Raw genomic sequence first — 18584 nt, 5'->3', positions numbered from 1 at the left:
AATCCTCTCCTCACCATGTGAAAGATAGAGGAAAGACTAGGCCATCCAAGGCCTCTTTTTTTTTTTTTAAGAGAAATAACATGCCTAATAACATATCTAGGGTCTCTTTTTATACCTCGGTTGGAGATGTATGGCACTAATTCGGCATTTAAAAATATTATTGTGATACTTTTCCTTGTGATTGAAATACCTCTTTGCTGAGAATGTTTTCAAGCCACGTGGCTTTAGCCATATTTTGAAAATGCTTCCTCAGTTCCCTTTGACCCTTCCTCATTTGCATGTCAGATCCAGCCCTTGGAAAATAATATGCACAGACACAATTGCACATCCAAGCAGATCTGACCTCAAAAAGAAGGTTCCAGTAGAACGCGCAGTTGGAGGCATTTTTTTGTGACTCAGTAAAAACTGGGGGGGAGGGGTGTAGAAGCAAAATTGGGTTTTCTGTTAACCTGTTCAAATCCGCTTTTCATTTTTAAGGCTAATATATTATTATCTAATCATGAAGATATGTTTATTGGCAGTTAACTTTTGGAGAATGGGAAAAATTAGAAATAGACTAAGAGTGTTCTCAAGTTTTTGTTTCCCCAACGTGCTTTGTCAAGTCGTTAGGAAAACCTATAAGGTTTCCCTGGTTAGAGACAAAGGCCATCTTGATTTCTTTAACTTTACCCTGGAACATTTCTCTTTCTTATGGTGAAATGTAATTTATATGATAGACTTGAAAAATAGAACAACAAATAAAATTTGCCAATCTTAAATAAAAGCTCTGCCCTCTCAACAGGAACAATGATCTAAGGATTTGTTTTTTTAATTTTGTTTTATTGAAATCATTGTTATCTACAGAGTCCTTCCTAGTTGAATTTCAGTTATACAGTGAGTCAGGGCCCTTCCCACCACCGCTGTCAACCTCCCTCCACTAATGGCCCCAGAGTGCATCCTGTGCCAACACCCTTTGCCCCCCTGGCCTGCCAGCATAACAGACCCATTTAAGGTTAGATTGCTAAAGTTTAGGTCTCTTGATTCTATTGTTATTGACTTTGGATGGTATATTTATCAACTAAGGATCTTTAAGTTCTTTATATGCATGACCTTTATCCTCCCTATGAAGTCAGTTATGGAGTATATAAGGAAAACATAGAAAACATGGCTTGACTGCAAAGTATACATTAAACCAAATATCCAGGATCAAACTACATTGACAAGTTTGATGATGAAGTTTTCCTTAATTGCATAGTAAAATGTGATTTCTGTAAAGGATAGATTAAAGGAAGTAATTTTCTATTGTACCTTTGAAATCAGGAATCCTTCCATTGGACTCTGAAATTCTGACATGGAAACTGGCGGGAAAGCTAACATCATTGTGTGGTGGATGTGGTTCAGATCTCAGCTCAGCTATGTGGATGTGTCAACTTGAAGTGATAAATCTTTCTTAGCTTGGTTCCTCACTTATAAAAATAGGAATATTTGTATTACACATAACCTTTGTCACCCCAGCAATACTTGCATAAATATTAAGCAGTATTAATGATTCATCTTCAATAAAAGTTTATTGACTTCATTGTACTTCATGAAGGTGTCAAATAATTTTATTTGCAAGTGGAGGAAATTCCTAGTTCCACAAAACTTAGAAGTTACCTAAAAAATGTCAGACACATAATGAGTTACTTAAATAAAATTTGCTATAACACATAATATAGTTACATATAATCAGATAATTTATAATTACATATATATTATATAAATAGAATATGAATGTAATGTTTATATATAAACACAATATAATATTTATAATAATATAAAATATGAATATATAAATTAATTCTTATTTTTAAAAATTGATCTCCATTGTACCAGACGTGGGGAATAATTTACTTTTTTAAAAGACAGTGTTGTATTTTTCAAGCATGAAAGAATACAGTTTTAAAGCCTGTAAAAGTTCCCTTGCCAGTAGTGAATGGACTAATTCTTTGTGTCCATCAATTGTTCAAATGATATTTTTGGCACGATGTTTGCTTAGCAGCTTTTGGATAACCATTGCTTTGGGTGGTTTGAAAAGCAATCAAACAATGGTTCTCGTCAGGTATCTGGGTTTAATTTTGGCTTCATTAATCCAGACTCATTCTTAGGATTATGGAAAGGCCCAGGATTTCAGATCAAATGCTTTAAAGAAAGAGAGCCTAATCCTAGACAAGAGAGGGGAATACGAGGAACTGCCTGGCCTGCCTCCAGCCCTTCCCACCTGTAGTTGGCCTCACTTGCTCCTGAGGTATATTTTTCTCCTGGTCACTTGCTCACATGCAACAGCTATGAGTGCAACACCTGTGGAGGTATTCCCACGCCTCTCACTTGGAGTCATTTCTGCTCTGGGCTCTAGGATGCTTTTTCGGGAGACGGAAGGGTCCTCTTGCCTCAAGAATTGCAGAAAGAAAAGAAGGTAGGATCTGGGATGGTGTTTGCTCCATGGGCCAGAACAAGCAAGACATTTAAATTTCCTTGGTCTGTGCCCCTGACTAGAGATGTGCCGTGAGTCTGCTTTGCTATTGTTTGTTCATTATTTTGTTTGATCTTTTATTCCCTTTGCTCTTTGAAGTTATTAATATGCTAGCTCCATTAAAATGGAATTAGGAAAATTTTGTTTAACTATGCTTAGTATGAAGGATAGAAGAGAGACAGACAGAGAAGGGGAAGCAAGGAGGGTAAAATGGGGACAGAAGGCACGGCAGAGATCTAATCCTTACAGATCAGTGACCATCTAGGAGCAGAAGCTACTGTACAATAGGATCTCAAGTTTAGGCTCTGGTGGAGGAACGGCCATTGACAGCCTGTCATGTTGGCCTTTGCTTATCTCTTCATCTATTTCCCCTTGTGCAAGATTCAGAACTTCATGCTCCAGAGAAACAATAAAGGCATTCACGGTTATAAGTACTCTGCAGAAGAAATTTGTAGTAAGGTTGTATTTCTGTTATTGATGGATTGAGCTCTACCCTAAATTTGTGTCGTCTCTATACAGAGGAGATACATTCAGTGTTTCGGTAGGAAAGTGTTTCTTCTGGCTTCTTTCTTGACAAAAGTCTGATCTTAGGGGACAGTTGAAAATAAGCAGGTTATTCCTTTACTTTGGTGATAACCACTTGCTCATTGCAAACTCCTTTGTAGCAGAACCCAATTCAGACCCGAATTCCATCTTCCACTGACACCACTCTGCTGCAGTGTGGGGTAATAGGATCCAGTAAGTTCTAGCTAAAATAAACACGAGCCTTTTTAATGCAAGTCTTATTTTTATTTTAGTTGTTTTATGTAAGCACCGTGGTGACAATTTGTTCATTGTTGGGTTTAAGTTATACAATGTACATCATCCTTCACCAGTGCACCCTTCCCATCATTGTCGCTGAAGTTGACTGTTTCCCTCCCACCCCCTACCCCTCCACCCCTGACTTGTTCTAGAGAGGCAAATTGCTCTCTCTCTCTCTCCCTCTCTCCCTCTCTCTCTCTCCCTCTCTCTCCCTCCCTCCCTCTCTCTCTCTCTCTCTCTCTCTCTCTCTCTCTCTCTTTCTCTCTCTCTCAGAGTGATCAGGTCCATCTATCATTGTCTTAGTAGAACCTTCTCTACTCCAGCTACATTCACCACTCTTTGTGGCGGGCTTTCTACTCTTGGCTGGACCTTCTGACCTTCCTTTCTGTTTCTTCATTTCTTTCTATTTTTTTCTTTTGTTTCTTCTTTTCTGGGTATTATTATTACCATACTGTCTCTTATTTTTCTCATATCCCACAAATGAGTGAGATTATGCTACGTCTTTAGCTTTCCCTATGACTCATTTCACTCAGCAGCAGCACACTAGTCTTTAAGTAGCACATGTATGAATAGGGTAGGATGGTAGCTCAGGCCCTTTGGCGCTCCCAATTCTGCTCGCTGTAAGCTCTGCCTGGAAAGGTTGGCACTTCCTCAATTTCTTATTGTTCGGTTATTATCTTAGTCTTTAACTAAAATGAAAGTCTCTTGGGAAAAAAGTGACAGAAAAAAAGGGACCTTATTTTCATTCCATGAGAAGCTAATTTGAAATTTGGAGTAATTGGGGCAGCTTATCAAGGACCCCTATGTGACAGAGAATACAGGTCATGGAATTCACAGGGCTTCATCCAAACTGGAAATATTGGCTTTATCCCTAGAGCACAAAGAATATTAAAATGGTGATAAATTGACATTAGACTGGGCAAAAGGGTCTCAGTGATATATATAATTCAAGTAACACCCCTTGGTATCAGGAGGATGGCTGAAAGTGTGTCGGAAAGTCTGAGATCACCTACCAAATTCCTGTGTAGTGTGGTAGGAAAAACAGTTATAGGGGTTTAGCAAAAATGAGAAAAGGCTTTCCTCATTCAAATCCAGAGCCTCCAGCTCTATGCAACTGCTCTGTGAGATGGCACTGTCCTGGTCACTGCCCGGTGAGCATGCCAGTTCCAGGAAAATGCCCTCATCAGATTCCCTTCTTGCAATTATGCCCAGGGCTAGGGCTCTCCTGCACAGCAGAACCTCACCTGAGCCAAGAGCCTCTGCTTCTCTCTGTGAAACATTCTTCCCTCTTTCAGACTAAAGGGACTGATGCAGGGAAAGACAGGGCCAATCTGTTCTATCCCCAACAGTGTTTTGGTTAAATATATTACTGAAATCGATTAAAGCATAAACTATAAAATGAAGATGTTGTGTCCATTGTAAAATAAAAAGGTGTGGTATAGAAAATCAAAGTCAATATATAATTAGTATAAATTTATAGATAAGTATATAATATGTATGATATTTTTAGTATCTGATTTTTGATTAAAAAGAAAAGAAAAATATCCCATAGCCATGAATACATGCACACACATGGAAATTTAGTTGCCTTAATTGTAGATATCATGAATATTTTCTTGCATATGATTTTAAAATATTTATAAGGAAAAACATATAAAAGTGAACAGTTATATAAAGTTCTATGTTAAAGTAGTACTTATTGCAGGAATGTTTTTCTACTATCTGTCTAACCACTAAATATATTTTGGATTTTTAAGAACTATCATAAAGAAGCACTGTACTTATATTCGGGGAACAAAATCACATATTTATGCTGCACAAATATTTTTCTTATTTGACTGTGTTTGTTTCTAATAATTTCATTGACTATTTCCAAAGAAAGAAAAAAATGCCATTTTCATAGTTTAAGGATATGAGGAGTGAGCACGCTGATCTGGATTTGTGTTTGCTTCTAAAGCGAGTTTTTCAGTCTTTGCCTTCCTGTGGACCCTTGTTCTTGGGTCTGAAATACTATGACTAGCAGAGAGAGTGCCTGACCCCAGTCACGTAGTGACTGTGTAAGCCCCACATCAGCCTTGGAAACTCATTTCACGATTCATACTATGTCAGTGGCTTTCAGAGTGAGTTGAAAGTCTTTCACCTTCCAGTTAAAACAACAGTCATCTGTGTCTTCTTTGATATTACTGAAGTTGAAATACATATGTCATAGACACCAAAAAAAAAATCAGTCTGATATATATGGGCTCTGCCTGCATGGCTTGTTAAACCTGGTTGGAGAGGATAAGCCCCCCTGGAACGCCCCTCAGAATCCAGATATCAATCCAAAACAAATTCCACAGCTCTTGTATACATGTATAACCGGACAAAGATAGATTTCTATTAGGTTAGAGAAGGATTTGAATGTTGTCTACCAAAAATAAATTAATAAATATTATTGTGGTCATCACCCGGTGACCACATGTTCCTTATCCATAGACCTCCCAGATGTCCGTAATGTGTCATAAACTTTGATGATGTAACAGGGCAGGACCCCAGGTGTTAGGCATGCCTAGTCTTCTGCCATCAGCTGCTCACATCTATCTGGGTTTTGTGATGGCAGACCACTGCTGCGTGTTCGTTGTCACTACTGAAGGCATCACCATGCTTTTCTCTCTTATTCACATTCTAAGAAGCCAACCAAAACAAAAAGGTCTGAGCCCTCTCCTGGGCTTGAAACGCTGCCATCAGGAGCTTCACAGCTCCCTGTGTAAGAGCATGGGAAAAGTCTGAGACAAGGCCCGAAAGAGTGGGGGGAAGAAAAGAGGGAAGCGTCCCCCTTGCCCGTCTGCCAGGCTGGAGGTGTATTCATTATTGATAGAAGAAGTGCAGTTGCTGCTCAGATATGCAGCCCTGCCTGGGTAAATGAGACATTCTTCAGCAAATTGCTTCGTTTTTTGATTGCTGATTGTACGCGTGTCACCAAGCTGACTCAAGGTTCATCGATGCATGCTCAGTAAATTAGAAAGAACATAACTATGGATCAGCCAAGAGAATGAATTCTGTGCCTACAATGACCCAGGGCCATTTAATTTTCTGCTTAATTTTGTTGCAGTCAGTTTGCATTTTGGGTTATTATGCAGGAGGAAATTAACAATAAATAACAAATTTGGTCCTCCTGTGCTTGTAATGATATTTTTATAAATCTTTGTAATGCTGTTTTTAAAAGGATCAAGGTCTGTGCCAGTCTGATACTCCGGCAAGTATGTACGGAGGGAAATGTATTATTCTTGCTAGATAACCTTGTTGTTCCAAAGCATAAGGTTGCTTTAACTCTCTCTCTTTCTCTCTCCCATCTCATTAGTCATTTGCTTTCAAGTAAAATCCTTTCCTCTCTTTCTCAGATAACCTGAAGACAATGAATGCTGATGAGGGTCAAGATATGTCCCAAGTTTCAGGTGAGAACATTGTGAGATGACCCGGTTGGACAGTGGGGGAGGGATGGTTCCTGAGGACTGTCCACTGTGTGCCAGCAATCAAGTTGCCTGTGTTGTTCATGGGGAGGAAGAGGGTCTGTTCTGCAAAAGGGAAGACCAAGGTACAGTTTACATCAGCATAAACTTTCCCAATATGAAAACCTGAATAGAAAAAAAAATTCAAAGTTAGATTGAATTTTCTATTAAATCTGAAAATAACTTGTAGAGGATGAACTATATCTTCTACTCCTTTGGGTCAAGGATTATGTTCTCTAGATCCCAAAAATGTGTCAACAATTGTGTATAAAATACAAACAAGGAACAAGAGGAAGACTTAGAGGGGAGAGAGAAAGCAGGACAAAGTGGTTTTAGAATCCTAGTTCGGCACAGTCTAACATTTTAGAATTTTTGCTAAACATAAAAACAACTCTGTTCCCTTTCATTTATTTGTTCAAGCTGTATTGGATGTGACTCTTCACTGTATGAGAGATCAGAAGTGTACTAGCAAGTGTCAGAAGATAAGGCCTAGCGATGGATCACAGAGTGTCCCACTGGGCAAAAGTGGGGAGGGCTAACCCCCCCAGACTATCCAGGAAGATCAGCATTGCTCCTATGTCCAGAAGAGTCAGAGGAGCCCCCCCCCATGACTTTGAGATTTTAATCTGTAACTTCTAGAGCTTTTTTTCCTCATGATCAATGAGGCAGATTCTTTGAGAATAACCTGCCCTTGTAATCTGGGCCCACTGTTCATCTTGAAACTACCTACCCTACTTATTTCTAAGTTTGTATTGAACTCTACATTTTACCTAAATCAGATCACAGAGTGGAGATTAGGACTAAGCGTACAGGCTGCCTACTTGGCAGCCACTCATGGGAGAATGTACAGTAGAATTACAGTACTTTTCGCACTGTAAGATGCACCTGACCATAAGATGCATATAATTTTTAGATGCTCTCCTCCCCTGTACTCAGGCCTCATCTCCAGGAGGCATTTGCTCCATAAAATGCACTTTTGGGGAGGAAAAACTGCATTTTATCATACAAAAATTACGAATTCAAGTTTCATCAGCTGAAGACAAACCTACTACAATTGCACCCATTCCCTTCCCTTCCATTGCATGAGTTTCTGCTGTCAATTAAAATATTTGGTCTTCATTCCTGAGGTGAAAAATATTCCAAAGACTAGATTTTTCAACGGTGTCATTTATATTTAAGGTCATTTCTTTAATCCCAAAACTATTTAAGCATGCGCCATTGGTGGAATCAGTCAGCTAATTTAGCACTCCAATGTAAATGAAAGTTCTACTGAAAGAGATAGCCAGAGAGATATTCTCTCAGTGCAAAGGGGACATAATCAGAGGTTCTCTGAAGAAGGGGCACCTGAAAACTTTGATACATCCATCCTATTTTTTGTAGTGCTTAAAAAATAAATAAATATGAAAGCATTATGGTATGAAAATTTTCAAGAAAAATACAAAAGTGACAAAGGGCATTTCAGGAGAGTGAGAATAATAATACCTGTATTTAAATTGACAATAATTAACATACCTTCTATGTGCTTAGATATTACTTTAAGAAAATTATAGGATAATATTTACTAACCTATACATCCCTTTGGATGACTGTTGCTGGGACAAAATAGTAAGGAGGAAGAGAGGAAGGATTTTAGCTTTTTGTTTTGTTTTCCTTTATTTTTTTACATTTATTATTATTAATTTTTTTAGTTTTGGGCCACATCCAGTGGCAGTCAGGGGTTACTCTTGGCTCTGCGCTCAGAAATAGGACCTAGCAGGCTCTGAGGATCAAATGGGATGCTGGAATTGAACCCAGGTCAGTCCTGAGTTGGATGCGTGCAAGGAAAACACCCTACCCCTGTGCTATCACTTAGTCCCCATGTTTTCTATTTTTAAACATCACTTTAAATCCCCTTTGACTACAGACTTTGTTTCTTAAATAAAACAAAAACTTTTAAAATAAAAGTGAAATTTTTTATTAAGTCTCTTACTTGTCACCCAGATATACAAGGCAGAATAAATATGACCCCTTCTTCCAGAAAGCATCTCCTAGATAGTTCAACACACTAAATGGAATTAGAATGTCTGAAAATCAGAATGTTAAACGTCTCCATAAGAAATATCTCACTGTTCCTGTTCCTCTTTCTCCTTGCTCCTTTCACTTGATGCTTTAAGAAAAGTGGTATTTTTTTCATAATTTATTTAAAGTTAAGAGCTTTGGTCTTTGATCAGCTCATGACCTCCACTCTCAGTCCTAAAAGCAAAACTGAATGCCTTCATCTAGGCCAGAATCTCTAAAGTGGTCAGTATTCTGATCTCATACTGTTGAACAGCCATGACAACAAAAAAGCCTCCTTTTCTTATCGTATTTGTCCTTCCCCTTAACATTATGCTAAACATTTCATTTGTTCCAGGAGCTGGATGTTTGAAGGAGAGGATAGTGTGGGGAGGTTTTGGCAGTAGGAAATGACAAGAATGCAGAAGGTTTGATCTAAATTCTAGCTGATAAACATAGCAAAGGAAAATATATTTCTAAAACACCAAGAGTGCTTCGGGGGTTATTATTTGGAGAAATGGGATGAAGATCACACCCTGGGGTGCTCAAGGCTGCTCCTGCTGTGCTCAGGGGACATATGAGGTTGCACAGTTCAAGCCATGCAAGGCAAATGCTCTATCTCCCTGCACTGTCTCTTTGGCCCTAGTACTATTTTGAAACATTCAGGAATAGTGACTTTTTTTAACTGAAAAGTTAAAAGATTTTTTTTCCTATTTCTTAGAATTTTATTCCTGCTTCTTCATATAAAATCAAAATAATCACATTTTCATATCAAAAATTATTAGTTATGGTGAAAAAAAGATTGGTCATTTAGCCAAACAGGAGTTGATGTTCTTGATAGGAATTCTGAAGAAAATGTTACTGGCACCTCTTTTCTCATGAACTTACTCAGTGCTGTGTTCTTTCTACAAGAAAGAGAAAAATAATTTTCTAAATTTAATTCTATAAAATTGACAACTATTGAGGTAAAACGTGTTCTAGGGCCAAAGTGAAAGCACAGTGGTTGGGGCACTTTCCTTGCATGCTGCCAACATGGGTTCCATCCCTGGTATCCATATAGGGTTCCCAGAGCTCTCCCAGAAATGATCTCTGAGTGAAGAGCCATGAATAAACACTGATCATCATTGAGTGTACCTCCAAACAAACAACTTCCCAAAAAAGCAAAAATAAAGCACAGTGATTAAGGTGCTTGCTTGGCACATGGTAGACCTTGGCTTAATCAATCCCTGGCACCACTGGGCAATGCCAGCAGTGACTCTGAGGCACAACCAGGTATAACCCAAACACTCCTCTCAAAGTTCTAATATTGCCACTTTTACACTCAATCTAATGTATATAAGAGATTTTTTCAAAACAAAAAATTTAAAACAATTTAAAACAAATAATTTAAAAATGAATTTTTCAATAAATAGCTTGATATTTCCTCCTTTGGATGTTATACTAAGTTTGGCCTGGACATTTATACAATCTTGCTAGTATAATGACCCTCAATGAGTGTTTACTGATCTTTTTAAACCAAAAATATTGTTGACCGTGAGAAAAATATTATTGGATAAGCTTGGAAGAAGTTCTCTGGAGCAAGCTATCCTTTTCTTTAGAGTATATCTTATGAATTCCTTTAATAAGGATTATTTTTCTCTTAAAGAAAATTGCCAAAGGACAATGTTTTTGTTTTTTTGTTTTGTTTTTTGTTTTTTGGTACATGATGAGAGTCTAGCTTTGCTTTCTAAGATAAGAAGCACTCTATGGGAAAGTAAGGTATATGGTAGCTGAGGTTTGTATCAGGAGCACCTTACTATAGAAACTCACAGTTTTTCTTGCTTGAGACACTTAGTTTTTAAAGTTCCTTTAATAACTTATGGCCCTAAAACTAAAGCTATTTATACCTCTTTCTAACCCAAGTTGACTGCATGCAAGAAAATTGCATGACTTGGGCCCGGAGAGATAGCACAGTGGCGTTTGCCTTGCAAGCAGCCGATCCAGGACCAAAGGTGGTTGGTTCGAATCCCAGTGTCCCATATGGTCCCCGGTGCCTGCCAGGAGCTATTTCTGAGCACACAGCCAGGAGTAACCCCTGAGCACCGCCGGGTGTGGCTCAAAAACCAAAAAAAAAAAAAAAAAAAAAAAAAAATGCATGACTTCTGGCAATTCTAAACCAACTGGGCTGGCAATTCAGTCTGAGTGCCTGAGAATGAGATGTTGCTTTATATCCTATGATACTAAGAATTTTCTGGGCCATTCTGTAGTTCTAAGGGGTTTCTGAGCTTATATTCCATGATTCCCAAAGGATTATGTGGTTCCAGAGGTCTAATCTGATTAGCTCCATCCTCATGCAAGGTATGAATCATCAGCACTATATCTCTGATCCCAGATAATGGCCATTTCTTAATGGTATTTATAATATTATTGGAACATGGGGAAAATATGAAATGGGCTCTGTAAACAGATAATCTTCTTAGGGAAATGAGTCTCATTTGTGTCAACACAAATACATTCTCCAGTTAATCATGGTAAAAGACATTAATTGAATACTTTTGCTCATCAAAACACTCTTCTACACACTTTTCTTATTTCAACTGTATAAGATGCTAATGAAGAAAATAGAATTAACATCTTCAGTTTTGGGGATAGAGACTCAAGAGAATTTCAAAACCTGACCATGAGTCACCCAGAGTTGATTCATTTCACTTGGACTCTGGATTGCAACCTTCTCTATCATATAGAGTTGAAATACAACTTCTAACTTCCATTTCCCCCCTCCCAAAAAGCATGTTCACCTGGTTATCTAGGATTTTGTATAATAAAACTCATACATTTTAAAAGAGGGGCCAGAGAGATAGCACAGAGATAAGGTGTTTGGTTCGAATCCTGGCATCCCATATGGTCCCTGTGCCTGCCAGGAGCGATTTCTGAGCACAGAGCCAGGAGTAACCTCTGAATGCCGCAGGGAGTGGCCCAAAAACAAACAAACAGAAAAAGAGTGAGAACTGCACAGATCTATTTTTGTGAACTTATATACTAATTTAAAATTACTTAATTGCTGCTGAAAAACCAATAATATAATTTATCATCTAATCTGTCAAAAGATTTCTCATAGGTAGTGCTTTACTTGAAAAAAAAATAAAGACACATAGTAAATTGTTTCTTAGCAAAATATTTTTTCTAATTCTCCAAATGCATGAAATTATATTGTACCTCTCTTTAAATATTTCTTCTTGCTGTTTACAACTCTGTATTTGGTATGTCATTGAATAAACACTTTAAGAAATTATGATATTGGGAATACATATGTTTTTGTAGCATATGATAGTTTACAAACATTTTTGTAAACTCATTTAGCATATTAGAATTCATACACCTTATTTTATTATCTAAATTATCCTGTACAGTAAATAAATCATAATGATGTCTTTAAACCTCATTTTACTTTTAAGGTAAGAATCTTCCAAATACTGCTATTTAAAATTCATCTCAGTCTTATATTGATTAAATTGGAAATCCATTTGGGTTACCTAACTTTCAATCTCAGTTTGTTAATATTTGGGATGTGTTGGTTTGATTCCATAAATATTTTATAATAATTGTTTTGCCATTAGAATGGTTGCCCAGGAAAATTTGTTTAAAATCAACCTAAAAATTGTTTTACTTCTCAAGAAGTTTTTTATCAAATAGTATATTATATTGTGTAAATCTCCAATGCTGAGAGTATGTAAGGGTCATTGGGTGCAAAACTCATGGGACTGATTCCAGCTTTATCACAGCAACCACTTCTAAAACTGTGAGGGCTTTTAGGCAAATCAGATGACTTCTTAAAACCTATCACTGAGTGAAGGTGAGACCAAGCTGATGTACAATCGAGTCCTTGGAGGGCACCAAAATACATTTAACTTTGCTCTTTTCCAGTTCTGACTTTTTTTTCTAGATGCACCATACATGCCGAGACTAATTTTGTATTCTCACTTCTCCCCATGTGTTTCTTATGCATAGGAAGTGCCTATTGATCAATCTGACCCATGGTATTTGAGAACCATGACACCTGCTGTTTTCATTATTCCTTTTTCTCCCCCACCTAGGATAAAATAAAGTACTGAGAGACAAAATGAGGGACACTAGAGAGATAGCATTCAGGCAGGCCTGTCGTCCTGGTAGAATTATAAGGACCATATTCATTATTAAAAATATCCTCAACAATTTTATTTGATTTTTTTACTCTGATAATCATATCTGATTATTTTATTTATTTATTTTTTGGTGTTGGGGTCACACCCATTGACGCTCAGGGGTTACTCCTGGCTATGAGCTCAGAATTGCTCCTGGCTTAGGGGGACCATATGGGACACTGGGGTATTCAACCGTGGTCTGTCCTAGGCTAGCGCCTGCAAGGCAGATGCCTTACCTCTAGTGCCACCGCTCTGCCCAATATCATATCTGATGATTTTTACGCAGAATTGAGGGTTATGTTGATGTATTTGAACATGAACTTAGAAGATAGTGTTATTTCATAAAATAAATCCTGATTCCTTATGGTCCTCCCTAGTTTCAGTGTACCCTGGTATTTAAATACATTCAAGAAAATTGTGGAGGGACCGGAGCAGTGGCGCTAGGGGTAAGGCATCTGCCTTGCGTGTACTAACCTAGATGGAACATGGTTCAATCTCCCAGCATCCCATATGATCCCTCAAGCCAGGGATTTCTGAGCACATAGCCAGGAGTAACCCCTGAGTGTCACAGAATAGGTGTGTCCCACCCAAAAAAGAAAAAGAAAAAAGAAAAAGAAAATCATGGAGAAATGCAGTCTTTATCTGGAAAACAGTAATAGCTTCATAATTATAACCACTATCTGATTGGTTGCAATGATTCATCACTCTTTGCACATTTAATCGTACATCTATGACAAGAAAAGGATCTTCGCTGTCAGTTTTATGGAAGGTATTCAAGAAAATAAGTGGTCTGGGTCCTTGATCTTCTACCCTTAATACTTTACACAGAAAGATAGTTTTAAATATTAAAGTTCTGTCTATGATTCCTCTTATCAATAAATGTAATATTCTCTGACCTTGTCTCTGAAGTCCTTAAAATGTGAAGATCATTTTTCTCACTAGTCATCATTGAAAATAAAAATTTTCAAATGTTTTATGTTTTATTTTATTTATTTATTTATTTATAAATGTTTTATTTTATTTCCTTCCTTCTAATCATTTTCCATTCTTATAATAAGGTGAAAAATAGTTAAATATTTAGTTATTGATAACTTTAAGCTCTTCTGTTTAGGGTCATGAAAAACATTGATGCTACAATGCACACTTAAAGGGTTGGATATAACGTGAGAACTGTAATCAATTTATCTCTGCCCATTTGTTTTTCCTTAAGAAATTCATATAATTTTGCATCACTTTTAAATAATCATCTTGTATTGGCTATCCAAATATAACCAATATTGTTCTTTTTAAAGATATGCCAATTGTAGTAATAAAGCTGGAATATTACATTGTGATGTGTTCTCAAAAGAATGCAATAATATTCCTCAAAGCCATAGCTGGTGCCTATGCAGGTTTTATTTTAAATAGGAGCTATTCCAATAAGAACTATTTTATGTGTTTGGAGATTGTGTACTGATGTCGCCAGTATTCTGAAGTGCTAGCATTGTTCTTCCAGGTAGTTTATTGAAAAAAAAAAAACTTGAAATGTAATTGTGTCATGTTCTTTTGCAATTTAACATTTTTCTGATCGTTGGAATGTTCTTCCTCAAGTCTGGATTTGTCTGTGGGAAAAATCCTTCACCTGTTTATAAGATGCAAAATCAGCTATCAAGAATGCAACCACTGACTTGCTTTTCTATTATATTTCCTTAGGATCGTATTCATAACTGTTATTCCATCCTAGCTTGAACAATCCATTTGCTTCAGCCTGGAGGCTTCCGAGCTATTTCTTACATGTATAGTACTCCTTCTACTTCAAATTTAAGATGTATCTGGAAGGTTCTGAGGCTCTGGGATGTTGGTTCCAAGGAGAGAGTGGGTTTTCTACCATTTATGTCTTCTCATTTAAAAATTTGAAAGTGACAATTGCTTCCTTGTTGCTGAAGGAATTTAGTTACATTTATATATTTTTCTAGCTGCTATTTTTTATAGCATACACTTATCAAATGCTCAGGATTTACTGATGGTTCTATGTTTAGGGATCATTCCTAGTGGGGTCCAGGGAACATATAGAGTGCTGGGGATGGAACCCAAGTTAGCTATGTGTATAGCACATACATTTCTACCTTTTGTATAAGCTCTCTGGCTCTGGTTACACTTAATTATAATTCCATCAAATTGTGTAGAAAACAACTAAAAAATCACAGTATCATTTTGTGAAGTATAAGCTTCTTTATTTAATGTAATATCTTTATTTAAGCACCAAAATTATAATCATGTTTGTAGTTGTGTTTCAGTCATGAAAAAAGAACATCTCCCTTCACCAGTGCAATTGTCCCACCACCAATGTTCTTCATCTCCCTCCTTCACCACCCACTGCCTGTTTGGAAGACAGGCATTCTATTTTTCTCACTCATAACATTGCCATGATAGTTGTCAGTGTAGTTATTTCTCTAACTGGACTCACCAATTTTTGTGGTAAGCTTCATATCATGGGCTGGTCCTTCCGGCCCTCATCTTTATTGTCTCTGGGTATAATTTACAATACTGTCCTTTATTTTTCTTCAAAGATGATGTGTGAGATGAGTGAGATCTCACAGATGAGTGATACCATTCTCTGTGTGTGTGTCTCTCTCTCCCTCTGACTTATTTCACTCAATATAACAGTTTCCATGTCCATCCATGTATAGGAAAATTTCATGACTTAATTTTTTCTAATGGCTCTTTTAAAACTTTCACTTACTACAGTTTGGTACATTACAGTGGTGTCAAGTAATTTAAATAGCAGTTATAGTCATTTTAAACTTTAAATAGCATTAAATATATGGCATTAGGGTAAGAGATTTAGTGCAGCAGGTAGGACAATTACCTTGCATGCAACTGACCAGAGGCTTCTTTCTACCCCTTCCCCACAACCCTCCATTTCATAATTGGATCTATCGTCTAACTTTATCAGTAATTATAAATGTTACACTTTATAATTGCATTAATTGCATTTTATTTTCACAGTTCAAAGCTACAGATTCCTGTTTTTAGAGTATCTCATCATGTGAGGAAGAAATTGTGTCCCAGTAGTTACAATATTACCTGTTCAATTTCTGTCCCAGCTTTCCATCCCACCATTTTGAATCAATTTGAACAGATAAAAAAATATTTCCTGACTCTTGAAAATAAAAATGAACAGAAACAGAATCTAGTATGACCCTCTTGATGACTAAAAAATAAGATAAGTATGATGTTACATGATGCAAACTTTAGTAAGATCATTGGGATGATTATAATAGTGGAAGTGTTTGGCATATCATTGTGAAAAGCCATGAAAAATGTACATGCCTTTTGACCCTACCACAAAATTTAGTCTGTGGTGATCATTAAGAAATGTGCAAAGATTAGTTAGTAGCAAGCTCCCCACAATGTGTAATACAGTAAGACTGAAAACAATATAGATGAAAAATGAAAAGGGTATATAAATTCTTGTATACCCAAACAGTGAAATACTACATATACATTGTAAATTAAATACTATAATATGATCACATGTCAGGAGAAGGAATTCATGAGAGTCTAAAAAGCTAGGTTAGGGACAAGAGTTACAGTACAGTGGTTAGGATATTTTCCTTGTCTGTGAGTGACCCAGGTTCAATCCCAGGCATCCCGTAATTTCTGAGTACAGAACCAGGAATAACCCCTGAGAATTGCCAGCTGTGGCCTCCCAAAAAAATGGCTAGTTTATGTTGACTGAAAAATACATATCATCATTTATTACATATGATGTAGATATATTTGCTCATGTAAAATAGTTATTTCAATAGTGGCTTTCTAAAATTATAGCTTATTTCATTTTTTTCATTGTCTGTCTATTATATCATTTTAATAGAATAATATTGTTGATAATAATCCTTTATAAAAAGGAGAATGTTGGTGGGGAAACAAAAGGAGAATGTTAAGACTAGAGAACTAGTTCCTGCCCTGCATTCAGTAAATTCCAATTTAATTTCTGGCAATGCATATGGTTCCCTGAGTAACTCCAGGAGTGACTTCTGAGCACAGAATCAGGAGGAAGAACTGACCACAGCTGAATGTGGCCCAAAAAGGCAAAAGAATAATAAATGCTAACCCTACAGAGAGGCATTAATTCAACTCAATAAATTTCTCCTTATGCGATTTTCTTAAGCCAAGCCTACCAGGCCTCCCTTCTTATATGCCCCAGAAACTAAATCACAGGGACTCAGACTTCTATGTCTCCTCAGGGAAGGAAAGTCCTCAAGCAAGTGATAACCCAGATGATGGTGATGAGCCCATGCCTGTCCCTGAAGACCTCTCGACCACATCTGGAGGACAGCAGAACTCCAAGAGTGATCGAGGAATAGGTGAGTAGGATATGACAACCAATCAGACAGTCTATTACAAAGAACTTTTGTCTTATTATATCCTTCCAAAGAGAGTGATCATATGACATTAATCATGCTGTCTGGTTTGCTTTCACCCATCATATTAAAGAAATTTGGACTAAAGATCAGCAAAAGGAAATCTTCCTGTATGTAGGAGAATCTCTTGTGGATTAACTCTACTGGGAAAGCCACTTCCAGAGCAGTGTGGAAGAAAATTCTACCACAGGGGGTTTTCTGAAATCTCTGTCCCTAGACCTCAATTCCTTTGAAATACTTTTATTTCTGGTGAATAGGACTAGTTCTCTTTCAGGCTTGAGGTTAGAAAAATTTACCATAACTATTTGTTATATCTTACTTGTCTCCATTTTTTTACATGTCAAAATCCATTGAAATGCTTATCAATGGGAATATTTTATTATTAGAAATACAGTTAGATGACTTTAGCATATCTTTATCTGTCTTTTCAACAAAGGGATGATGCATAAATTTTCATTCTTTTCCTGGCTATTTCCTATGCATGTTTATTCCTTAGACTAACCTCCTCATTAAAAGAAAGAAAGGCCCAGAGAAGTTCAGAAAGTTACACAAAATCAAATAGAGTCATAATTCTACTCAATTCTTATTTTAAAATGAGCTTTACTGCCATTATATCTTGTTTTCATGAGAGAAAAAAAGTACAAGTTCTTTAAAATACCCATTTTTTAAATAATAAAATGTGATATATTAAAAAAAAAACACTTTGGCATGTCAGGAAGGATAAAAAGTAGCATTGAAATATAAAGAATCACGTCTAAATTTTCTACATATATCACCTCACAGCCAAGGAGAAGAATATCTGGAAAATGTTTTAATTTATAAAGTCATCATAGGGGCCAAAGCAATAGCACAGCATATGGCATTTGCCTTGCATATGGTTGACCCAGGACTGACCTGGTTTGATTCCTGGTATCCCATATGGTCCCCTGAGCCAGGAGCGATTTCTGAGCATAGAGCCAGTAGTAAACCCTGAGCATCACCAGGTCTGGCCCCAAAACAAACAAATAAACAAACAAAAAGTCATCACATGATCTTTTTCAATACATAACCAAGAATTAAGAAGCATATGTTTTTATTACATATGTCTTAGAAACTAAGTAGTCTTTATGTATATATAAATTTTTAATTTAGCTATACTGTGGACAAAGAACTGTAGAGATTTAAACCATTTTATTTAGATAAACCAAAACACAAGGGCATAATA

At 36.8% G+C, this 18584-nt stretch overlaps 1 protein-coding gene across 1 annotated transcript in view; it reads left to right on the top strand.

Annotated features, from left to right (window-relative positions):
* The first annotated feature begins 2306 nt into the window (after positions 1 to 2306).
* IKZF1 (IKAROS family zinc finger 1) overlaps positions 2307 to 18584 on the top strand; it is a 94513-nt gene continuing 78235 nt past the window's right edge. Inside the window, exons 1-4 of the mRNA XM_049777027.1 lie at positions 2307 to 2434; positions 5815 to 6038; positions 6673 to 6737; positions 17128 to 17323. Coding sequence (XP_049632984.1) covers positions 2307 to 2434; positions 5815 to 6038; positions 6673 to 6737; positions 17128 to 17323 — 613 coding nt within the window. The remainder of the gene's footprint in view (positions 2435 to 5814; positions 6039 to 6672; positions 6738 to 17127; positions 17324 to 18584) is intronic.

This window comes from Suncus etruscus, chromosome 7, assembly GCF_024139225.1.
Source record: "Suncus etruscus isolate mSunEtr1 chromosome 7, mSunEtr1.pri.cur, whole genome shotgun sequence".
NCBI lineage: Eukaryota > Metazoa > Chordata > Mammalia > Eulipotyphla > Soricidae > Suncus > Suncus etruscus.
The sequence above is the reverse complement of the archived record's forward strand: the minus strand, read 5'-3'. Positions and strand labels throughout refer to the sequence as shown.